Below are 20,581 nucleotides of genomic sequence, written 5' to 3'. Positions count from 1 at the left end.
GCACCGTGGATAGAGCGTCAGACTGGGATGCAGAGGACCCAGGTTCGAGACCCCGAGGTCACCAGCTTGAGCGCAGGCTCATCTGGTTTGAGCAAAAGCTCACCAGCTTAGACCCATGGTCGCTGGCTCCAGCAAGGGGTTACTCGGTCTGCTGAAGGCCCACAGTCAAGGCACATATGAGAAAGCAATCAATGAACAACTAAGGTGTTGCAACGCACATCGAAAAACTAATGATTGATGCTTCTCATCTCTCTGTTCCTGTCTGTCTGTCCCTGTCTATCCCTCTCTCTGACTCACTGTCTCTGTAAAAAAAAAAAAAAAAAAAAAAAAAAAAAAAAAAAAAAAAAGAAAGAAATGAACAGTATAAAACCAATAATTTAGGACATCCAATTTCTTAGAAATTCTTTACACATATTATCCCAGGCAATACCCATCACCCCTCTCTCCCCTTCTCTTCCTTCTCCCCTCTTCTTACTCCCTGCTAACTCCAAATTCTTTCTTTCTTTGTAAGGCAGATCAATGAAATTCTCTCAAGCCCATTTCTCCCAGACTCAGCTCCAGGAACACCCTTCAAAGCGCGGGGACCTTTGCCAATCTGCCCCCTTGGAGTTGGGACTTTTCTAGTTTCCAGAGGATGTTCTCCTTGACTCTTTTGGCTGATCTGCTTCTGGTCATCTTCTTCACATCCGGCGCATGCCTGGTAAACAGAGGATCCTCAATCATTCATAATAAAAGCTAAAACGTATCTAGCACCTACTACGTGCTGGTGCTAGGTTAAGCATTTTATATACATCATCTCATTCAATCTTCACAAAAACCCTGTAAGATAGGGAATCTTATTATTCCCTTTTACCGATGAGGACACCGAGGCTTCAAGTGGTTTTAGGTGCCTGTGTTTACACTTACAGTTAGTAACAGAGTCAGGTTCCTAAGCACTTTACCAATATTGCTTAAGTGAATAAAAGGGAAGGTAAGACCGCTGGAAAGAGGCTATGCTGGACAGGTAGGTTTGGGAAACCCTGGTGTATAAGGTAGTGGTTGTTTCCATGAACGTGGAGAGCACTCCCAGCGAGTGAGGAGGCCCAACACTGGAGATTGGGGGGCTTATTGGAGCTGCAGAGAAGAAAAGGCAATAGAAGAAGGGGGGCTAAATGGCGGAAGCCTGGACAGGGAAGACTTCAAGGATAGAAGGCCAAGGGCTGGCCCAGGCGCCAACAGCCTGTCTGGACACCTGAAGAAGGCCTGGGCCTCCCTGGTGACCTCCAGGAGACTACTCTCCCAGCTGGGGCGGAAGCAGGAGGTGAGACAGAGAGGAGGAGGTTTGGAGGTGGGTTGCTGACAGCTCCAGTAAAGAGTTAGTCCGTGAACAAGAGGGAGGATGCCTGATCCAGAAAGGGCTTTGGGATATTTTAATAGGAAAGAGGCTTGCTTGTGTGTGGATGGGAGCGAGGTGGGTGCGGGCTGGGCAGAGCCTGCTAAGAGGTTCAGAGGCCCGCTCACCTGGAGAGAGGACTGACCCAGGCTCGCAGGCAGAAGTGGCTGAGGACGTGGAGCATGTGATGGGGCGCGTGCTGGCGGGCGGTCTGAAGGGGCACCTTGACGGCCCCCTGCCTCCTCACACAGAAACAGGGCCATGGCCTCCGTCCTGCCCTGCGCTGCTCCTCGGATTACAGGGCCGGGGCATTCGGGAAGTCGGGGCGAGGCCCGAGGGTGGGCGCTGGCGGCTGGACCGAGGGGGGCGGAGCTGGGCGGAGGGCGGCGGATTCCCTCCCCGGTCCACTCAGGTGGCTGACCCCGCGCCCGCAGCCCCGCCCCGCCGCGCCGCGCCGCACAGTCGGGGGGCCGGGCCGCCGCCTCCGAGCGCAGTCTGCGCGGCGCGGAGCCTCAGCCGTCGGTCCGCGCGCAGATCCAGGCCCCGTCCTCCTCCAGCCCGCCGCTGCCATGGCCGTCGCGGCCGCCCCCCGCATCCTCCTCGTCCTGCTCCAGGTGCTCGGGCTCGCCGTAGCGCAAATCGTAAGTCCCACGGCCACTCCCGCGCCGGGTTCGGGGGGCCGGGGCCGGGGCCGGGGTCTGAGGTCCAAGACCCAGGTAGGAGTCTGGCTCTGCCTGTCCCCCAGGCTCTACCGCCACTCCCCTAGACCTCAGGGGCCGCTTCGGACAGCCCCGCGACAGGAGTCCCCTCGGTAGGTGTACAAACCGTGAAAAGAAGTGGATGAGCCGGGGAACCAGAGGGACCCTGTCCCGAGATGCTCGGCCCTGCCAGGGACAGCCGCGTGGAGCAGGAGCTGGAGCGGGGTCCTGGCAGCCCTGCGAACCCAGGTGGCGGGGAGACAATGGTGCCCATTCACGGGGCTCGAGAGCAGCCTGCCTCCCAGGGGGCGCCGGCTCCAGCCGGACGCCGCTCTCGCCGGCGACTGTCTCTCCGCGGGGCTCGAGCGCCCGCGTGTCACTTCCGAGGGCACCTGGGGCTGGAAGTCTAACGGGACTCGGGCGTAGAGGGGCAGGGCCCGGGAGCCGTCTGGTGCTCTGTGCGGTTCGCAGCTGTACTGCGGGATTCCAGCCTAGGGAGGGCGCGGGCACCTGGCTCGCGCGGGGCCTCTGCCTGGGCCGAGGGGTGCGTACAGTAAGAGGAGAGAACAGATTTCCCGTCCCTACATTCCCTCCCCCAACCTCTCCCATCTTCCCTTTGGTTTTACCCTCACCAGAGGAGGGAAGGAGGTACCTACCCACCATCCATACCTGTTGGTCATCTATAAGTAATAATACTAGCAACCCGTCATTGTACTATCTGTGACTTACTGGAGCCATCACCATCCCCATCTATTCCTCACCACAACATCGCTAGGGCAACGTGGTACACTGGAATCCTGGCTCCATCACTTACTCTGTGGTCAGTCTTAATCTCTCTGAGCCTGCTTCCACAGTTGCAAACTGGGGCTCGTGATAGTGTCCGCCTCACAGCTTTGAGCATCCATACTGTGGTGGTACCAGGTATACCGTAGGTTCTCAATAAACGGGAGTTGGCTACTCCCTGCAGAGCTGTCTTTCTGGGGGAGGTGCACCCTAGGATGCCCAGATCCTTGCACTATCTAAAGGCTACACACCCTGTATGTGTTTTCAGAGAGGTCCACCAGGAGAGCGTGGTCCCCCGGGCCCCCCGGGTCCGCCAGGAGTGCCTGGATCCGACGGCCTCGACGTGAGTCTCTAAGCTGGGACCGAAGTAGAGGGAGGCTGCGGACAAGGGAACTTTGTGAGCTTCGACTGCGGAGAGGGGGTGGGTGGGTTCCTGGAGATGCAGTGTCCCCTGTTGTCAGTAGGCGGCGCCAGCCCGCACCACAAGGAACCCGTTTGTTCTGCAAAACCCTCAAACCAGCTGGGAGATGGAGAGCTCCTTATAGCTGCCCGCAGACAAGGAGCTGCTGTGCTGTCTACCCACCACAGCTCACAGAGATTCCTTATCCCCTTCCTTTCCCCTCTTTTTAAGGTGGGAGCCGCCTTAAACCCCTCACCCTGCCCACTGGCACGTCTGGATGCTTCTTCAGGGTAGTTTGGGAGCCTTGGCCAGACCGCTAACCAGCTGGGTCCAGCCTCCTGTCTCTTCCTTTTGCATTTCTTTCCTCAATTTAGAACCAGCTGGGCTTGTTCCCTGGTCTCTCTAGCACGGTGAGGGTTAAATACCTCATTCCGGAGGCTCCCCCAGGAGGCCAGTTCTATGTTTACCCATCTGGACAGACTTCTATTCAGCCTGGTACTCCCACCCCCAAACACAGGGCTCTGGTTCCCTGCCAGCTCCCTGACTGCTGCAGGCTCTGTGATGTCTGGAGGCCTCTCTGGGGCTGAAATTGACTCCAGGCCCTGCCTGTCCTCCACCAAGGGTCCTTTGTCACCAGGGAAAGGAGGTACTTCCTGCCTTGGACAGTATGAATCTGCTCTTTTCATAGCCCCCCTGGCCTTGCCCCAGTCTTGTTTTCCTGGCTCCAATCCAGATGAGAGGCACTGCCTACTTCACTCACCTCCCCTTCATATTTTTCTAAAAGTTCCTTCCCACACTTGCCCAAATCCAAGAGGTACCAAGTCTCCAAGGTCATTTGGAGCCCACAGCCCTGCTTGCAAATCTCATAACCAGCGTCTTACCAGCACTGGCATGTCTAACACTAAATTACCACCCTCTCCTGCCTTGCTGGGGTTGGTCTCAATCAACCTATGACTTTTTATTTTTGGAGGAAATGAAGCTATTTTCCTGAAAAGTACAAGCCTGAGGGGACCCAGGGCAAAGGAGAGGAGAGTGAGGAGAAAGGAGAGTGAGGAGAAAGGCGTGTGGGATCAGTCAGCCAGGGCCTGCGTGTGCCCACTTGGGTAGCGTCAGTCAGAGAGCGCTGTCTCACCAACTTATATCTTGCAGGGTGACAAGGGACCCCCTGGGAAAGCTGGCCCTCCGGTGAGTGCTTATTCCTCTTTGACCTCTGACTCTTTCAGTTCTTGCCCTCCTCCCACTAATACTTGCTCCATCTCTGTTTTCAAGGGACCTAAGGGAGAGCCTGGCAAAGCGGGGCCAGACGGGCCGGACGGGAAGCCCGGGATTGATGTGAGTAGCTGGTTCTGGCCTCTCCCCTGATCATATGTTCAGAGTGGAGCCCCCCTTCCCCTTCATGACCTTCGCTCTCAGTAGAAGCCGACACCCATTCCAGGAGCAAATGAGGTCCAGAGAGGGAGCTGGTGTGTCCGCAGCAGCTAAGTTTCAATTCACATTCCTGGCCTCCAAGTTTCAGACTGAATACTCCAGGCAGAACTTTTCTTGTACACCCCATTCTCTCATCCTCTCTTCCCTTCCCACCCCAGCCCCTCGAACGGCAGGTGCAACTCAGGAGAAGAACGTTATTTGGCTGATCTCACAGAGTTCTCAGGGGCCCCAAAGTCAAAGGACACAGCCAGGGCCATTGGGATAGTTAGCTGATTGGGGGGGTATACTTGGGTCAGTCACTGAAAGATGGGAGGGAGAAGAGGCTTCGGTGAGTCACCTTTGTCCTGCTGGCTCAAGAGGCTCCCCCCAGAGCTGTGCCCAGCCACCGGGGCCCCGCCAACTCATTCATGTCCTGCAAAGATTACAGAGCACACTGTCTTTCCACATTAGTCCTCACACATCCACCCGGAGAGGTAAGCATGGTTATTCATCCATTTTGCAGATGAGAAAAGTAAGGCTCAGTAAAAGTTATCAAGAAAATGACCATTCCAGACCTATCTAAGCCATCTAGACTCCTAAACAAGGAGGCCTGAGGCCTGAGCTAATGAATCTTTGAGACTTGGTTTCTCATCTTTCAAAAGTAAACAATCCTTCTGCCTGCCTACCTCCCAGAGTTACTGGGGGAACTGGGGGAAATAAAGTGAGGTGTTGAGACTCCAAGACCTTTAAGGGGTGGCATGAAAGGTAGTCTGGGCCCACTCAGGAGAGACCTCGATACCTGCCCTGCCCCGTCCCATGGGTCAGCGAGCAGATTTGCCTCTCACTGACCTACTGTCTTCTTTCCCAGGGTCTAACTGGAGCCAAGGGGGAGCCTGGCCCTGTTGGGACTCCTGGAGTCAAGGTAAGTAGCCTGCTGGGGACTTAGCATGGGCAACCCAGAGCCAGAGTTGGGCAGGGGCTGTCGTAGAGAGGAGCAGGGACCCAGGACACCCACCTCTGAGCCTCTGCCATTGCTCTTGCAGGGCCAGCCTGGGCTCCCAGGCCCCCCTGGCCTACCGGTGAGTATAATAACCTGCAAAAGCTTTGATGATCCTGTGTGGATAGGGGGGACTTGGAGGGGCCAAGAACCCAATCTCTTTTCCTTCTTTTCTAGGGCCCTGGCTTCGCTGGACCTCCTGTAAGTTCTTAGGGATAGGGCAGGATCCCTGAGACTCCCAGGGAATGATGCTAAAATTGGGCTTCTAAGGGACTAGCCATCATGGGGAGGGGCCAGCACGCTCTGATGTCAAGGATGGACAAACTTGCCAGAGAACTCTGGGCCAGCCCACTCTGGGCCTATCCACTGGCCGTGGGACTCTCTGGGCCTTAAAGTCTTAATCTGTTAGTCTCTCCAGTGTTGGCTGCAAAGTAAAAGTGGGGAAGGGTACTCTGGCACCTGGTCCTCCCTTTGCGCCTGGGTAGGCTAACCCTCTGAGGCATCCTAGTGAGTGATGTCTCTGTTCCTAGGGACCACCTGGACCTGTTGGTCTCCCTGGCGAGATTGGAATCACAGGCATCAAGGTGAGCCCCAGCCACCTCTCTGCTGACTCTACCTCCTCGCCTGCAAGCCAGGTGTCTCTCCAGGGTTGCCTGGACCTGATTCTGGTCACCAGGGAGCTCTTCCTGGTCTGGGGCAGAAACCCCTCCTGCTGAGTCCACTCTGTGGTAGGTCTTTCAGGGAGACCAAGGGCTGGGCCATCCCTTGCCGATCAGGCCTTCCTCTCCCTAAGAGCCCAGATCTCAGGAGGTGACCTGGAGGGGAGCCTGGACGGGGGGGATGATTTGGCCTCTTTTGCTCCCAGGGGGATCCTGGACCAGAGGGACCATCAGGGCCCCCAGGCCCCCCTGGGAAACCGGTAAGTGTCCTCAGACCTCCCACATGGCAGTGTGCAGCTGAGGAAGGGGAAGGATGCTTGAAGCCAGCCTGGGGGTGGGGTCAGGTTTCATCTCCACACGTCTCCTCTCAGGGCCGGCCTGGGACCATCCAGGGCCTGGAAGGCAGTGCAGATTTCCTGGTAAGAGGTGGTCCTTGGGCGAGGCTAATGCAGGGAGGTCACGGGTCAGTGGGAAATGGTCGGTGGTGGAGATAGGTTGGGTCTGGAGACTGGTCAGTGGGAGAGGGGGAGGGGCCGCACAGAGCAGCTCAGCCAGGTTGGGTAGGAGCGGGGTTTGGGAGCTGGCAAGATGGGGAAGCGCTGCCCAGCAGCCTGAGGCAGGTCCATGACCACAGAGCCCTGCGGGCTTTTCTTTCCAGTGTCCGACCAACTGTCCAGCGGGTGTGAAGGGCCCCCAGGGGCTGCAGGGAGTCAAGGTGAGCTGGCCCTAGTCTCGGGAAGGCGGAGCAGGTGGTCAGGTGGGGACCTCACACTGAGCTCCCCTTTTCCTTTAGGGGCATCCTGGGAAACGTGGGGTTCTGGGAGATCCTGGCCGCCTTGGGAAGCCGGTAAGTGTGAGGTCAGGGGCCATGGATGGGGCATGTGGAGACGGCCCTATCGGCTTCCCCTTCCACCTCTCTTCCCTCTCCCCTGTGGTCTCTGGGGACAGAGCCCTAAACTGGGAAGCAGGAGGCCCATGTTCTAGGTCAGTGCATCCCTGGATAGTCTCTTCACCTTTCTGGGCTTCCATTTCCCCATCCGTCACCTGGGATTGGGAAGGGAGGCATCTTTGGCTGCCTGAAGACTTGTCGCTCCATCTGCCTGCCTGTCTGATCATCCAGTCCTGTCCCTTAGGGTCCCAAAGGAGATGTGGGCGCCTCGGGAGAGCAAGGCATCCCTGGACCGCCGGTAAGGAACCCTTCCCGTGGGCCTTCTTGCCCCGTCCTGGGAGACCTCCAGCCTCTGACTCGTGGAAGAGACCCCGAGCCCAGCTGGCGTGTCTCTGGGTGGGGAGAGGGATCCTGAAGTTGACTGACAGAAACTGGGCTGTCAGTCAGCAGACTCGCTGAGGCCCAGGTTCTGCCACTGTCCCTTTGAGTGACTCTGGTGAGTCCCTCCCTATCTCTGAGCCTCAGCCCCCTCCATGAGATAGGGACTCAGAGGGCCATTGTGAAGACGGCCGGTGGGAGTCAGAGAAAATATAAGGAAGTGGGCTTTGTAATTCCATCACTGTCATTGTCCTGTCCTGACAGGGCCCCCCAGGTGCCAGGGGCTACCCAGGCATGGCGGGACCCAAAGGAGAGACGGTGAGTCTGGGGGTGTCTTGCAAAAGCTGTCCCGACAGCCCTCTGGCCTCTGGGATCCACCCAGGACCGACGCACCTCCTTCCTCTGCGCAGGGTCCTCGCGGGTACAAAGGCATGGTGGGCTCCATTGGCGCCGCCGGGGCACCGGTGAGTCTGCTCCTGCGCCCCTCCTCACGCAGCTCCTCCAGGCTGCAGTTCTGGGCTGAAGAGGGGGTGTGGCTCTGCCTGAGGTGTTCAGTTGGATTCCTGTTTGTCCTTGCCAGGGCGAGGAAGGTCCACGGGGGCCACCTGGCCGACCTGGGGAGAAGGGCGACGTGGTGAGTCCTCCAGCTCCTCTTGTCCAGTCAAGGCCCTTAGGGAGTACTGGGCAAGACTCAGCTCCACCTGAGGCTGGTGTGTGTGTGTGTGTGTGTGTGTGTGTGTGTGCGTGTGTGTGTGTGTGTGTGTGTTACTCTGGGTGCCCGTGCATGGGGGTGTCTGGTGTGGAGAAGGAGCACCTGAACCCAGAGCCCAGTCAGATCCGCCATCCCCTACTCCTTGAAGCCCAGCCTGTTGCTGATCAAATTCAGACTTTAGGAGAAGCCGTAAGATCCAGTCCCATGGTCACTAGTGCCAGACAATTAAATTCCAGCAAATCAGCCATGGGGCTAATGGGATTTGGTCCAGATCCCAGTTTCTTAACTTTTTTTCTTTTTAATTAATAAACTTTATTTCTTTTGAGCAGTTTTGAGTTTACAGAAAAATTGAGCGGAAAATAAAGCTATTATTTTTTTAGTTTTTAATTCTTCCTTCCTTCACTTTTCTTATTGCTTTGCCCTAATATTTTTTTGTTTTTGACAGAGACAGAGAGAGGGACAGATAGAGACAGACAGACAGGAAGGGAGATGAGAAGCATCAATTTTTTTTTTCGTTGTGGCACTTAGTTGTTCACTGATTGCTTTCTCATATGGGCACTACGGTAGACAGAGTAACCCCTTGCTCAAGCCAGCGACCTTTGGCCCAAGCTGGTGAGCTTTGTTCAAACCCACCCGATGAATCCTGGCTCAAGTTGGCAACCTCAGGGTCTCAAACCTGGGTCCTCTGTGTCCCAGTCCAATGCTCTATCCACTGCGCCACCACCTCGTCAGGTGGCCCTGATATTTTCAAGTAAGTCCTTAACATCACATCTCTTTAAAAAATAAGGACTTTTTCTCACATTAACATAATATCATTATCACAGTAACAAAATTATCAAGTATTCCTAAACATCATTAAATATCCAGTCTGTGTTCAATTTTTTCCAATGATCTCTAAATGTCTCCTCAGAGTTCTTGTTCCAATTAAGACACAACAAAGCCCACACGTGGCATTTGGTTGTTGTGTTACATTGTGGAGCTCAGGGTCTTGGGGTCTCAGTGAGTGCTGGTTCCTTCCCACCTCCCCCAGCGGGTCTGTCTGGCACTGACCGCCACTCCCTCCCGCTGGCCGGGTCTGGGGCTAAAAGGGCACTCCCAGGCCCTTCTGCAGCCCCTGCACAGCATGGCCCTGCCAGAGGGGGCCTGGGACTCAGAGGTCACTGTTCTCAGCTGTTTCCCTCTGTGAACAGCCAGGCGGGGGTTCAGCATCCTGAAGGGGACCTCATTTCTATCCACTTTGCAGGGAAGCCAAGGTGTCCGAGGACCCCAGGGAATAACAGGCCCAAAGGGAGTAACTGTAAGTGGCCCAGGCCCACCCAGACCGGGGGCAGGTCCAGTCAACTCTGTCCAGGCCACCAGAGAATAAGCCCCCAGGGACTCGAGGCTGATCTCTGTTGCAGGCAGGCTGACCCTGTCACCCCGGGAAATGTCCTTTCTGTGCCTTAGTTTTTTCACCTGTAAATAGGGTGGTGGTTGGTGTAGGAGGATCATGGGAAGCTTGCAGCAATCTGAGACATTTGTCACCCGCATGAGGGAAGAACTGTGGGCCATCCCCCGAATTCCCATTCGCACTCCCACTCCCTTCCCGGTTGACTCATGGGGCTTCGTGAGGTGACCAGACCCACTTCCTACCAGCACGCTGCAGCTGTCACAGAGGGACATGGGTGGGTGGCCTGACTCCAGGCTTCTCCCCATTGTGAGTACCTTCAACTCTCCTCCTGAGCAGGGTCCCCCAGGCGTTGACGGCAAGGATGGGACCCCAGGCACACCTGGCATGAAGGTAGGAGTGGAGACGACCGGTGGGGTTGGGGCAAGGGCCAAGACCCCTCCCAGCTCAGGCCCTGAGTCCCATCACACTGATCTTGGAGGCCTAGGTGCTGGGAGCCTTAGGAGAATCATTGAACATCCTTTCTTGCCCATGGGCCTCAGTTTCCCTGCCTGCATTCATTCCAGTGGAAGCCATGTGCCCTCTGGGCGGAGTTCTCACTTGTTCCTCTTGTTCTCTGTCTCTCCCAGGGCAGTATGGGACTGGCGGGGCGGCCAGGAAGCCCAGGCCACCAGGGCCTAGCGGTGAGTATGGGTGTGAAGCCCCAGGGGCCACCCCACCACGAGCCGCTTCTCAGAAAGGCCAAGCGCTCTGTTGCCCACCTCCTCATGGTGGCATGAGTGGCTGATGAGGTGAAAATCTACAACCCAGGGCTCTTGCTCTTGCTCTTGTCCCCACCCAGCCCAGACCTCATCACCACCCCTGTGGCCTCTGGCCTGGCTTAGATCTTATCGTTTGGGCAGTTGCTCTAGCCTTCTCTTTGGCTGTTCCAGTCCTCCATGCTGGCTAAGTGGAACCTGACCATTTACCTGGATCCCCTTCCAAGGTCCCCAGGAAAGTCATCTCCAGTCAGCCAGTCAAAGAATAGTTCTAATTTCTAAAAGAAAGAAAGAGTTACTGAGCGCCCACAGTACACTGAGTGGCAGGGGAACGGTTCTGAACAGACAGCTACAGTCCCTGCTGTCACAGCTCATCTTAGCATCCAAGGACCACCATGATCCAACCAGCTGACCCTCCTGCCTCTTCCCCCACTACACCCGCTCCCTTCTCAACATGGCCTTGGCTTTTCCATCCCCACGCCTTCAGGCCTTTGCCTGTCCCTCTGCTGAGATGTTCTTCCTCATCTCTGTGTCTGCTCACCACTGAGGCCCAGCTCAGTGGCGGGACACACTTTCTGGGAACCCAGTCCATGGGAGCCATCCCCACCCTGGCTCCCTGCCAGGGGTACTGAGGCCAAGGCTTGCTAACGTCCACATGTGTGACTGTTCAGGTATGCACGTTCATGTTCAGGTGTGCACAGGTGTGCCTATGAGCACATAGCGTGCTTCTCTTCTCCCTGTGGACCACAAATGCCTCTGTCCCCGCTCCTCTCCCACCATGGCTTGGGGGCTGGGCATAGTCAAGTTCATGATCCATGGCTGGGCCTTCTGCGGTTCAGCTCCCACAAGGGGGTGGGAGGCAAAGCACAGGTACATGGCGCTCCCCCATGCCAAGGCAGAAACTCATGTTAGCTTCTTTCTACAGGGCGTGCCAGGCCAGCCCGGGACAAAAGGAAACCCTGGAGACAAGGTGAGGTTACACCAAGCTGGCGGCAGAATGGCTTCCTTTGAGCAAGGAAGTCTGGGGCAAGCGACCAGGGCCATGTCATAAAGACTGCAAGGCTCAGCCTCACCCCAGGCTCAGTGACTCATCTTGTACACAAATCCCTTGAGCCTAACTAAGCCCTTCCCTGCTATTACCTCCTCCCCAAACCCCTGCACCTCATCCCAACTCAGTGGGTGGAGACAGGACAGCATGGCTCAGAATCAGATTAGAAACAAATAGATAAATCAGTGGAGTCCAGAGGACCTGACCAAGGACACCCTCTCCCTTCTACAAGTCACTTGGTTCCAGAGTCTTTTTAGGTTCATTGGGCTTCTCCAAGACCAAGGGTCTGACTGGGCCACCCAGACTGACCTCAGAACTGTGTTTTCCTGCAGGGTGAGCCAGGCCAACAGGGCCTCCCTGGATTCTCTGGCCCCCCTGGGAAGGAGGTAAGTGCCCTCTCCTTTGGCACAAGAGTTCATACTTTGCTTCCTGCCCCAAGCCTGAGGACCCTGCAGTCAGCTTATGGGGGCTGGGTGAGACTATGGGGTGAATCCCTAGTGTGAGGGTAACCTGGATGCCAGCCAGGGCTCTGCCACTGACCCACCAACCCACGGAAGCTCCTTCTTCTCTCTCTATCATGCAGGGAGGAAGGAAACAGGTTCTGTTCTGGGGTATGACCTCCCCATATGACCAAGCTGACCGGGGCTGAGAATCCAGCAGAGAGACGCATTCATTCGTTCCATAAACATTCACCAAATACCTGCAACTGTGCTAAATGCTGAGATACACAGTCTCCCACTCACACAAAGATTACAGTTTAGTGGGAGGGACAGATATGAAATATGTACATGACCACATGATGACTAATTATTATACAATTGTGTTGGTCTTATGAAGAGAAACTACAGAGACCTGAAGAAAAGAACAGGCGGCAAGGGAAGGCTTCCCTGATGAAGCGAATTAGCTATGATTCAGGGATGGGTGGGCATTAGCCAGATGTGGGAGAGATCCACTAGGCATTCTGCTTATCCTTGATTTCTCTGTCCCCCAGGGAGAGCCAGGACCTCGAGGAGAAATTGGTCCCCAGGGCATCATGGGAGAGAAGGTAAGTGCCTGGCACAGTGGCCCCTCCCAGGGGCCTTTGCAGCTGCTGTCTCTGCTCGACCCAGGATTTGGGTCCTCTTAGTGCAGGGGTCGGGAACCTATGGCTCGAGCCAGATGTGGCTCTTTTGATGGCTGCAACTGGCTCGCAGACAAATCTTTAATAAAAAAATAATAACATTAAAAGTATAAAACATTTTCATGTATTACAATCCATTCATTTCCTACCGCTCATGTTCATGGTTGCAGGTGGCTGGAGCCAATCACAGCTGTCCTCCGGGATAACAACAAATTTTTATTGGATAATGTGTAATGTACATGGGTTGTTGTATGGCTCTCACGGAATTACATTTTAAAATGTGGCGTTCATGGCTCTCTCAGCCAAAAAGGTTCCCGACCCCTGTGTTAGTGGCTCCATTATATGCCCAGTCCTGTCTCCCCTTGTGTGAGGCATTCCCAGCCAGGGTCTCAGTTTATTGGTCTGTGAAGTGGAACAAAGGACTAACGTGCTGGAGGCAGCAAAGATGGAGGACACCCTGACTCTGCAGGGTCTGCTCCCGGGTCTGGCAGGGGAGGCTGCGGTGCTGATAGCCTGGGTGTGACTTTCTGTTTCAGGGTGACCAGGGCGAGAGGGGGCCAGTGGGGCAGCCAGGCCCTCCTGGACGGCAGGTGAGTGGTAGCTGAGGTTGGAAATGGGAAGCACGCCTGGTCATCTCATTTGATTTACTCCATTGGTTTCTTTTCTTCTCAGGGCCCCAAGGGGGAGCAGGGACCCCCCGGAATCCCAGGGCCACAAGGCCTGCCGGGCATCAAGGGAGACAAGGTACCAATGGCGCAGGAAGATACCTGAGAAAGAGGCCCTAAGATGCTGGGGGTGGGGGGAGCTCAGTGATTCCTGAGCTTCCATATCTTCCCCGAAAAATTACTGCCTGTGGGCCTCAGGGTGTCCTGAGGGGCAAGGTGGCGCTGCGGAAGGGGTGTGGCCGGGAAGCGGTGTGGAGGGACCCCAGAGAGCTCACCATGCCCGCTCTATCCAGGGCGCCCCAGGGAAGACCGGGCCCCGCGGCGGGGTGGTGAGTACCAGCGTCTCCTCTTTCCCAGCTTGGGGGCGTCCGGCCATCGTGAGGTGGGGGGCGGGGCGGGGGGGGTGTCACAGCCTCAGCTCCAACGCTGCTCTGACTCCTGTTTCTCCATTTGCAGGGCGACCCAGGGGTGGCCGGCCTCCCAGGAGAGAAAGGCGAGAAGGTAAGTGGGCTGCGTGGGGGCGGCTGGGGCAGCAGCGGGTGACCCCGGGCCCCCGCCACCTCCTGACAGAACGACATTGTGCCTGCAGGGCGAGTCTGGCGAGCCGGGGCCCAAGGGACAGGTGAGTCCTGCCCCTGCGATGTCACCTTTCCCCCTCCCCGCTTCCTCCTCTCTGGTCGCGCCCGTCTAGTGCCCTCTCTCCCGCTTTGCACTGCGCTGTGGGGGGACTGTCGCTTCGCTCTCTGCCCCCTCCCCTCCTCCTGCGCGTGCGTCCTCTCACCCCCACTCTGCTCCCACCCCGCCCCGCAGCAAGGAGTCCGCGGAGAAGCCGGCTACCGGGGCCCCAGCGGGGATGCGGGCGCCCCCGGGGTGCAGGGTTTCCCCGGGCCCCCAGGCCCTCGAGGGCTGGCTGGAGACCGCGGCGTGCCCGGACACCCCGGGAGACAGGGCGTGGCGGTGAGTAGGCCCCCAGGCGAGAGCAGTCTGCAAGATAGGAAGTCTATTGGGAGTGCAGCCCAAGTCCCAAAGGCTGGGAGCTCCCAGTGGAAACTGACGTCCCTGAGGCTGGTTCCGACCCCCAAATCAGAGAGGGTGGGTGTGTGGGCGCAGCGGGAGGGATTTCAGTCAGATGCTGGAAATACTTCTGGTAAGAAAGTGGGAACGGTGTGGGGTGTGGGGGGTATCTCAGGGCACGGGGGCAGCAGCCCTGGCAGCCAGGGGCTTCTTCCTGTAAGGCCGGCTCTGCTTTCAGGGCCGGGATGCCAGTGACCAGCACATCGTGGACGTGGTGCTGAAGATGCTGCAAGGTGAGGGAGGAGCCAGCAAACCCCCACATTCCTGTAAGGGACACCCCCCCCCCTAACCCCCCTTCAGGAGTCTCTCCAAGTGGCCTTGCTCCAGTGTTTGGAGGCCTGAATGCTCATAACAGTTCTGCCTCCAAGGGACTGGGAACCTTAGATACATCCCTGCCCTCTCTGGACCTTTAACTTCGGCAGAAGGGCTGGCGGGACTAAGAGGGTGGTTAAATGGGCCTTTCTGTCCGCACACTCAGGGGCTAGTAGCCGTCAGGATGCTCTGCCCTCCCGTTTTTCTGAGCTGGCATCCATGTCACAGACCTGTCTACTCCCTCCCTCCCTCCAGAGCAACTGGCAGAGGTGGCTGTGAGTGCCAAGAGGGAAGCCCTGGGAGCAACCGGCATAATGGGTCCTCCAGGACCCCCTGGGCCTCCTGGGTACCCAGGCAAACAGGGACCCCATGGGCACCCCGGCCCTCGAGGTGTTCCTGGCATCGTGGGAGCTGTGGGTCAGATTGGCAACACAGGTCCCAAGGGTGAGTGCTGTTCTGTGTGGGGTGGGTGCCAGGGGATGGGCCAAGGTGGGCCCCAGGGGGTCTCAGCTCAGCTGACTGCTCAGCCTCCTGTTTTTCTTTTTCTTTCTTGGTAGCAAATTGATAGAAACAAATGTACTATTTTATAACTTGTTTTTTGGAGAGCGGTGTTTTAAATTTACTTAGTGGCACCCCATAAACATCTTTCCATGTATGTGTCTAGAGGTGGGGAAGCAGATGAACAAAACAGTAAAACAGGCAGGCTCAAGAATCACAAGATGGCCTGACCTGTGGTGGCACAGTGGATAAAGCATCGACCTGGGAACACTGAGGTCGCTGGTTCAAAACCCTGGGCTTGCCTGGTCAAGGCACATATGGGAGTTGATGCTTCCTGCTCCTCCCCCCTTTCTCTCTCTCTCCTCTCTAAAATGAATAAATAATAAATAAATAAAAAAAAAAAAAAAAAAAAAAAAAAAAAAAAAAAAGAATCACAAGATGGGTGTGTGTCCAGCCTCTGCCACTTGCCTGTTGTGTCCCTTGGACAAGTTACCTGCTAATCCCCCTGGCCTTAGATTTACCATCTGTAAAATGGGGATGTTAATAGCAACAACCTCATAGTGTTGTCCTGAGAATTACATTCAGAGGCAATTTACAAAGAACTCTTAGTTCACTGCTTGGCACATAGAAAACGCCAGCTGTACTATTAGCCGCTTCCCTGTAATGAACTTTATCAGCTGTAGAGAGGGTAGAGCAAAAAGTAGGTTTATAGCTGTGAGAACATGAAACACAGTTCATTCCTGTATTATTAATTATTGTTATTTTCCATACAAACAACTGTAAACCTGCTTTTGTCCCACCCTGTTGTATGGACCTTCTGTTATTTAACTAGTTCTGCGGTCATTTCCTACTTTCCCCTGTTGTAAACTGGTACAAAACAGGAATCATTACTGTGTGTGAAATCAAAATTAAATACAACCAACGTAGACAAGACATTTTCTCATTCTTAAAAACTAAAGCCCCCCTCTTTCTCCGCAGGAAAACGTGGAGAGAAGGGTGACCAGGGAGACGTAGGACGCGGGCACCCTGGGATGCCTGGGCCCCCGGGGATCCCAGGTAAGACCTTGGCCCTGCCCAGCAGCAGTTCTGTCCCTCAGCTCTGGGGTTAATGACCCACAGACAGCTGGGTCTCTTTCATGGAGGCATCATGCTCGGCCTGCTCAGTAGCATGCACCCAGCTCTTCTGTCTCTTTGGAGCTTCTGTGTGGGGTCTGGGAACTGGACAGCTGAGTAGTCTCCTGGGTTGCACTGAAATCTGCTTCATGGAGAGAAAGGAAGGCCAATTGCTCCCAAGACTCACTGATTGGGAGCGAGAGTAATGGACAATCACATGTGACTCAACCTGTGTGTCTGGGGCACAGTCCCTTCTTCCGAAGGTGCCCTTGGCTTCATTTTTCCCACCTGAAAAATGGGACTTGTAATTTTTAGAGCCAAGATAGTGAAAGCCCTCATGCCTTAAACTTCTCCCTTTCACAGGATTCCCTGGGCGGCCTGGCCAGGCAATCAATGGCAAAGATGGAGATCGAGGGTCCCCAGGGGCCCCAGGAGAGGCAGGCCGGCCTGGCCTGCCAGGCCCTGTGGGGCTGCCAGGCTTCTGTGAGCCTGCAGCCTGCCTCGGAGCCTCAGCCTATGCCTCTGCACGCCTTACAGAGCCTGGATCCATCAAGGGGCCGTGAGCGTCAGGCCAGCACAGAGTCCAGCAGGCATCCTCGGGGGAAGGACTAGGTCCCCTCCAGGTGGCCATGCATCCAATCCCTCAGCCCAGGAAACTAGCTTTCCCAGTTCCTGTCTGGGACCCAGTAGTCCTGAGGAAAGGGAAGGGAGGACACTGGGGTGAAAAGGTGAGGTCAACAGACGGACAAGTGTCGCTGCAGATTCTAAGCTCTGCAGAGGGTGGGGTGGCTTTCCATCCCAGAGCACAACTTGGATGTTACCAAAACAAGTGTCTCCTTAATTTGCGATATCCTCCACTAGCCATCTGTTCCTTGGAGCAAATAAACAGGTCTGTGCTTGTTCCTGATCCCATTTTACCTCCTAGGCTTACTGGGTGATGGCTGATGGGTGACTATTCAAGGTGTCCATCCTTAAGCCAGCCCTACCACTTCCTCCGTCTCCCTCCCATCTGAGTACTTAAACACCCACGTCCCTTCTCTTTCTGGCATCACTTTCCTCAGTGCCCCTCCCCTAGATCCACAGGAGCCTTTCTGTAAATAAAAGCCCCGAACTTTGGTACAAACCAGGATGTGAGGTGTTGGGCTTTATTTCTCATGGATCGGGGTGGGCCTGCACTGCCCACTGCCTGGGCAGGATGGTCAGGGGCTCCGCTCTGGAAAGGGAGGGCTGAAGGTGGGGTACCTTCATCTGGGCACATCCTGAGTTGTGAGCATTAGGACGGCACGCCATGTTTGAGGAACACCTGTAGGAAGAGCCTGGGGGTGGTCAGGACAGTAACCTGCTATGTAACTGGGCAAATCCCTTCCCAGCCTTTGTACATCTGTGGCAAGGATTCAGCCGGAATTATCTATCCCAGAAGAGCAGCGATTTTCAACCTGTGTGCCACAAGAATTTATTGAGTGATTGATTTTAGAGAGAGAAACATCAATTTGTTGTTTTACTTATTTATGCATTCATTGGTCAATTCCTATATGTGCCCTGACCAGGGATTGAACTCACAACCATGACACATCAGGACGGTGCTCTAACCAACTGAACTACCTGGCCAGGGGGAGAATTTTTAAAACATGCAGTACCTGATTATTTGGTCAGTGGCACTAGCCTCTTTTCCCTTAGATCGTCAAAAAAATGACAACAGCCAATACAACAATAACCATCCAATGTGAATCAAGATTATACCTAGTTTTTCGTCAGATCAGGAAAAAATATATCTTTTGGTGTGCTGAATTATAGTAATTGTTTTATTTTATTTTATTTTTTTATTTTTTTTAAATTATTTTTATTTATTTATTCATCTTAGAGAAGAGAGAGAGAGAGAGAGAAAGGGGGAGGAGGAGCAGGAAGCATCAACTCCCACATGTGCCTTGACCAGGCAAGCCCAGGGTTCCGAACCAGCGACCTCAGCCTTCCAGGTTGACGCCTGATCCACTGCGCCACCACAGGTCAGGCTATAGTAATTATTTTATATGCGCCATGAGATGAGAAAGGTTGGAGACTTGGAGTAGAGCATACCTGGTGTCTCACCAGGGCCTGGGACCTCACCAGGACCCAGCATGAAGGAGGTCCTCTGTGAGTTTCAACACCCTGTGTGTGCTGGCCCTGGGGCAGGAGCTGGCAGCAAAATATTAGAAGACTTGGCTCCTACTTTCCAGAGGTCCTCAGGCCCATGAGAAAAAGACTTGGACCTGGATCTGGATGTTGAGAGCAAAAGCCACACAACACTTCCACTAACAGGACATCCGGGGAGATGGGCTCAGGTCTGATCTATAGCCCTGGGGGCGCCCAGCCTCTTGCTTTGCAGGCCAGCAAGGCTGCTCCAGTCAGTAGGAGCAGGGTGTGGCAGGTGCCTTTAACCCACGCAAAGATGGGAGTTTTTGAAATGCAGGGAGTGACCAATCCCTTAGCTCCATTATTGATTTAGGCATTTGTTCCCCTAAATGAAACATTCTGCCAGCTCCAGACCCTCCCGGAGATACAGAACTCCAGCCTGGGGTCTGAGCATTTTCTGAAGCCTGAGCCCTCTGACATCTCACCTTGAAACACCTTGAATTTGGCTGTAAGTCCCCACCTATGCGGGAGCATCCCAGAGGCGGAGAACTTCCCCCTCAGCAGCTCACTCTTTCTCCTATCCCAGTACACACACTCATTCTCTCTCTCTCTCTCTCTCTCTCTCTCTCGCTCTCGCTCTCGCTCTCGCTCTCTCGCTCTCTTCAGCTCCCTTACTCCAATCCACTGACTGATGAAGGACAGGAAAGACAGGTAGGGTAGTCCTGAGGACCACAGCTGTGGCTTTGCCCTCAGTGCTTTGGCATATTCTAAATTAGCATCACAGCCCCACCCCAGGCCCCACTGTTGCTATGGCTGCAGGGGCTTGGGATCCAGAGAGTCTAGGCGCAGTGGTAGGCAAACTGCCAACTTCCGCTCGCAAGCCCCTTGCGTGTGGCTCTTCCAGAAAATACCATGTGCGGGCGCTACCTCGATAAGGAATGTACCTACCTATATAGTTTAAGTTTAAAAAATTTGGCTCTCAGCCCTGGCCGGTTGACTCAGTGGTAGAGCATCGGCCTGGCGTGCAGAAGTCCCGGGTTCGATTCCCGGCCAGGGCACACAGGAGAGGCACCTAGGAGAAGCGCCCATCTGCTTCTCCACCCCTCCCCCTCTCCTTCCTCTCTGTCTCTCTCTTCCCCTCCCGCAGCGAGGCTCCATTGGAGCAAAGATGGCCCGGGCGCTGGGGATGGCTCCTTGGCCTCTGCCCCAGGCGCTAAAGTGGTTCTGGTCGCGGCAGAGCGACGCCCCGGAGGGGCAGAGCATCGCCCCCTGGTGGGCATGCCGGGTGGATCCCGGTCAGGCACATGCGGGAGTCTGTCTGACTGTCTCTCCCAGTTTCTAGCTTCAGAAAAATACAAAAAAAAAAAAATTGGCTCTCAGAAGAAGTTTCAATCGTTGTACTGTTGATATTTGGCTCTGCTGACTGATGAGTTTGCCGACCACTGGCCGGGTTCAATGCGAGGGGATGAAGATTACAGTTGCTGGAGGCACTCAGGTATTTCTCACCTTGGGGGAGGGCCTGTGTGTAGGCCAAGTCACTTTACTGTCCTGGTACCTGAAATCATGGCCTTAAAGTCGTTTGAAGGAAAGAACAAATAAAAGTTTCAAAAGAAAACCCAAAACAGTGCCTGGCACATAGCAAGTACTCAATAAATAGTTATTAAGTGCATAAATAATATGTTCAGGATGCTCAAAGCTCCCACCAATCATCAAACCAGGAAGGGATTTGGTCTCACCAGCTTGTGGCTGAGGCATGTTCCAGGATGGCCAAGCATGCAATTTATTCCCTCCACCAATGAGAACAGGGACTTGCCCCTTAACAACTGTACTCTGGAACACAAAAATCTAGTGCAACAAAAATGGAGTAGGAATTCAACTGCCCTCATTGCAATTAGGAAAAAGGGGGCTTAGGAAGCCAAACAGAAAGAGTTTTGCAGCCCCAGCCCCTTCCTGAAGGTCCAACAGTCCCTCCTCCAGAATGCAACCTGCGAGGACTGAGTCCCAAACCTGCCCCTGAAAGGGCTACAGAATTCTGGATGGAATTTTGTTTCAAGTAATTTAGCAAAGCATTAATCTTCCAGCCCAGATGGCCAGCATCCAACCCATGCAACAAAAAAATCAAGTGAAAATAACCTTCAATCAGAGCTCTGGTATTTTACTAACACACAGTGCCTCGAGTTGGTGATTTTGGGTCATTTTGGC

General features: G+C 54.9%; 1 protein-coding gene across 1 annotated transcript; it reads left to right on the top strand.

Moving 5' to 3' along the window:
* Window positions 1-1,853: 1,853 nt before the first annotated feature.
* On the top strand, window positions 1,854-17,399 carry COL9A2 (collagen type IX alpha 2 chain). Its single transcript, XM_066375951.1, has 32 exons — window positions 1,854-2,013; window positions 3,122-3,196; window positions 4,403-4,438; window positions 4,523-4,585; window positions 5,529-5,582; window positions 5,704-5,739; window positions 5,835-5,858; window positions 6,188-6,241; window positions 6,523-6,576; window positions 6,688-6,735; window positions 6,975-7,031; window positions 7,110-7,163; window positions 7,450-7,503; window positions 7,848-7,901; window positions 7,994-8,047; window positions 8,164-8,217; window positions 9,539-9,592; window positions 10,022-10,075; window positions 10,312-10,365; window positions 11,366-11,410; window positions 11,821-11,874; window positions 12,480-12,533; window positions 13,145-13,198; window positions 13,281-13,352; window positions 13,567-13,602; window positions 13,730-13,774; window positions 13,863-13,895; window positions 14,084-14,230; window positions 14,526-14,580; window positions 14,915-15,103; window positions 16,136-16,213; window positions 16,634-17,399. Exons 1-32 carry the CDS (start codon window positions 1,942-1,944, stop codon window positions 16,831-16,833), a joined length of 2,067 nt encoding a protein of 688 aa, XP_066232048.1. The 5' UTR covers window positions 1,854-1,941; the 3' UTR covers window positions 16,834-17,399.
* The last annotated feature ends 3,182 nt before the right edge of the window (window positions 17,400-20,581 follow it).

This window comes from Saccopteryx leptura, chromosome 3 (genome assembly GCF_036850995.1).
Source record: "Saccopteryx leptura isolate mSacLep1 chromosome 3, mSacLep1_pri_phased_curated, whole genome shotgun sequence".
Taxonomy (NCBI): domain Eukaryota; kingdom Metazoa; phylum Chordata; class Mammalia; order Chiroptera; family Emballonuridae; genus Saccopteryx; species Saccopteryx leptura.
Note: the sequence above shows the minus strand (reverse complement) of the source record. Positions and strands in the feature narration are given on the sequence as shown.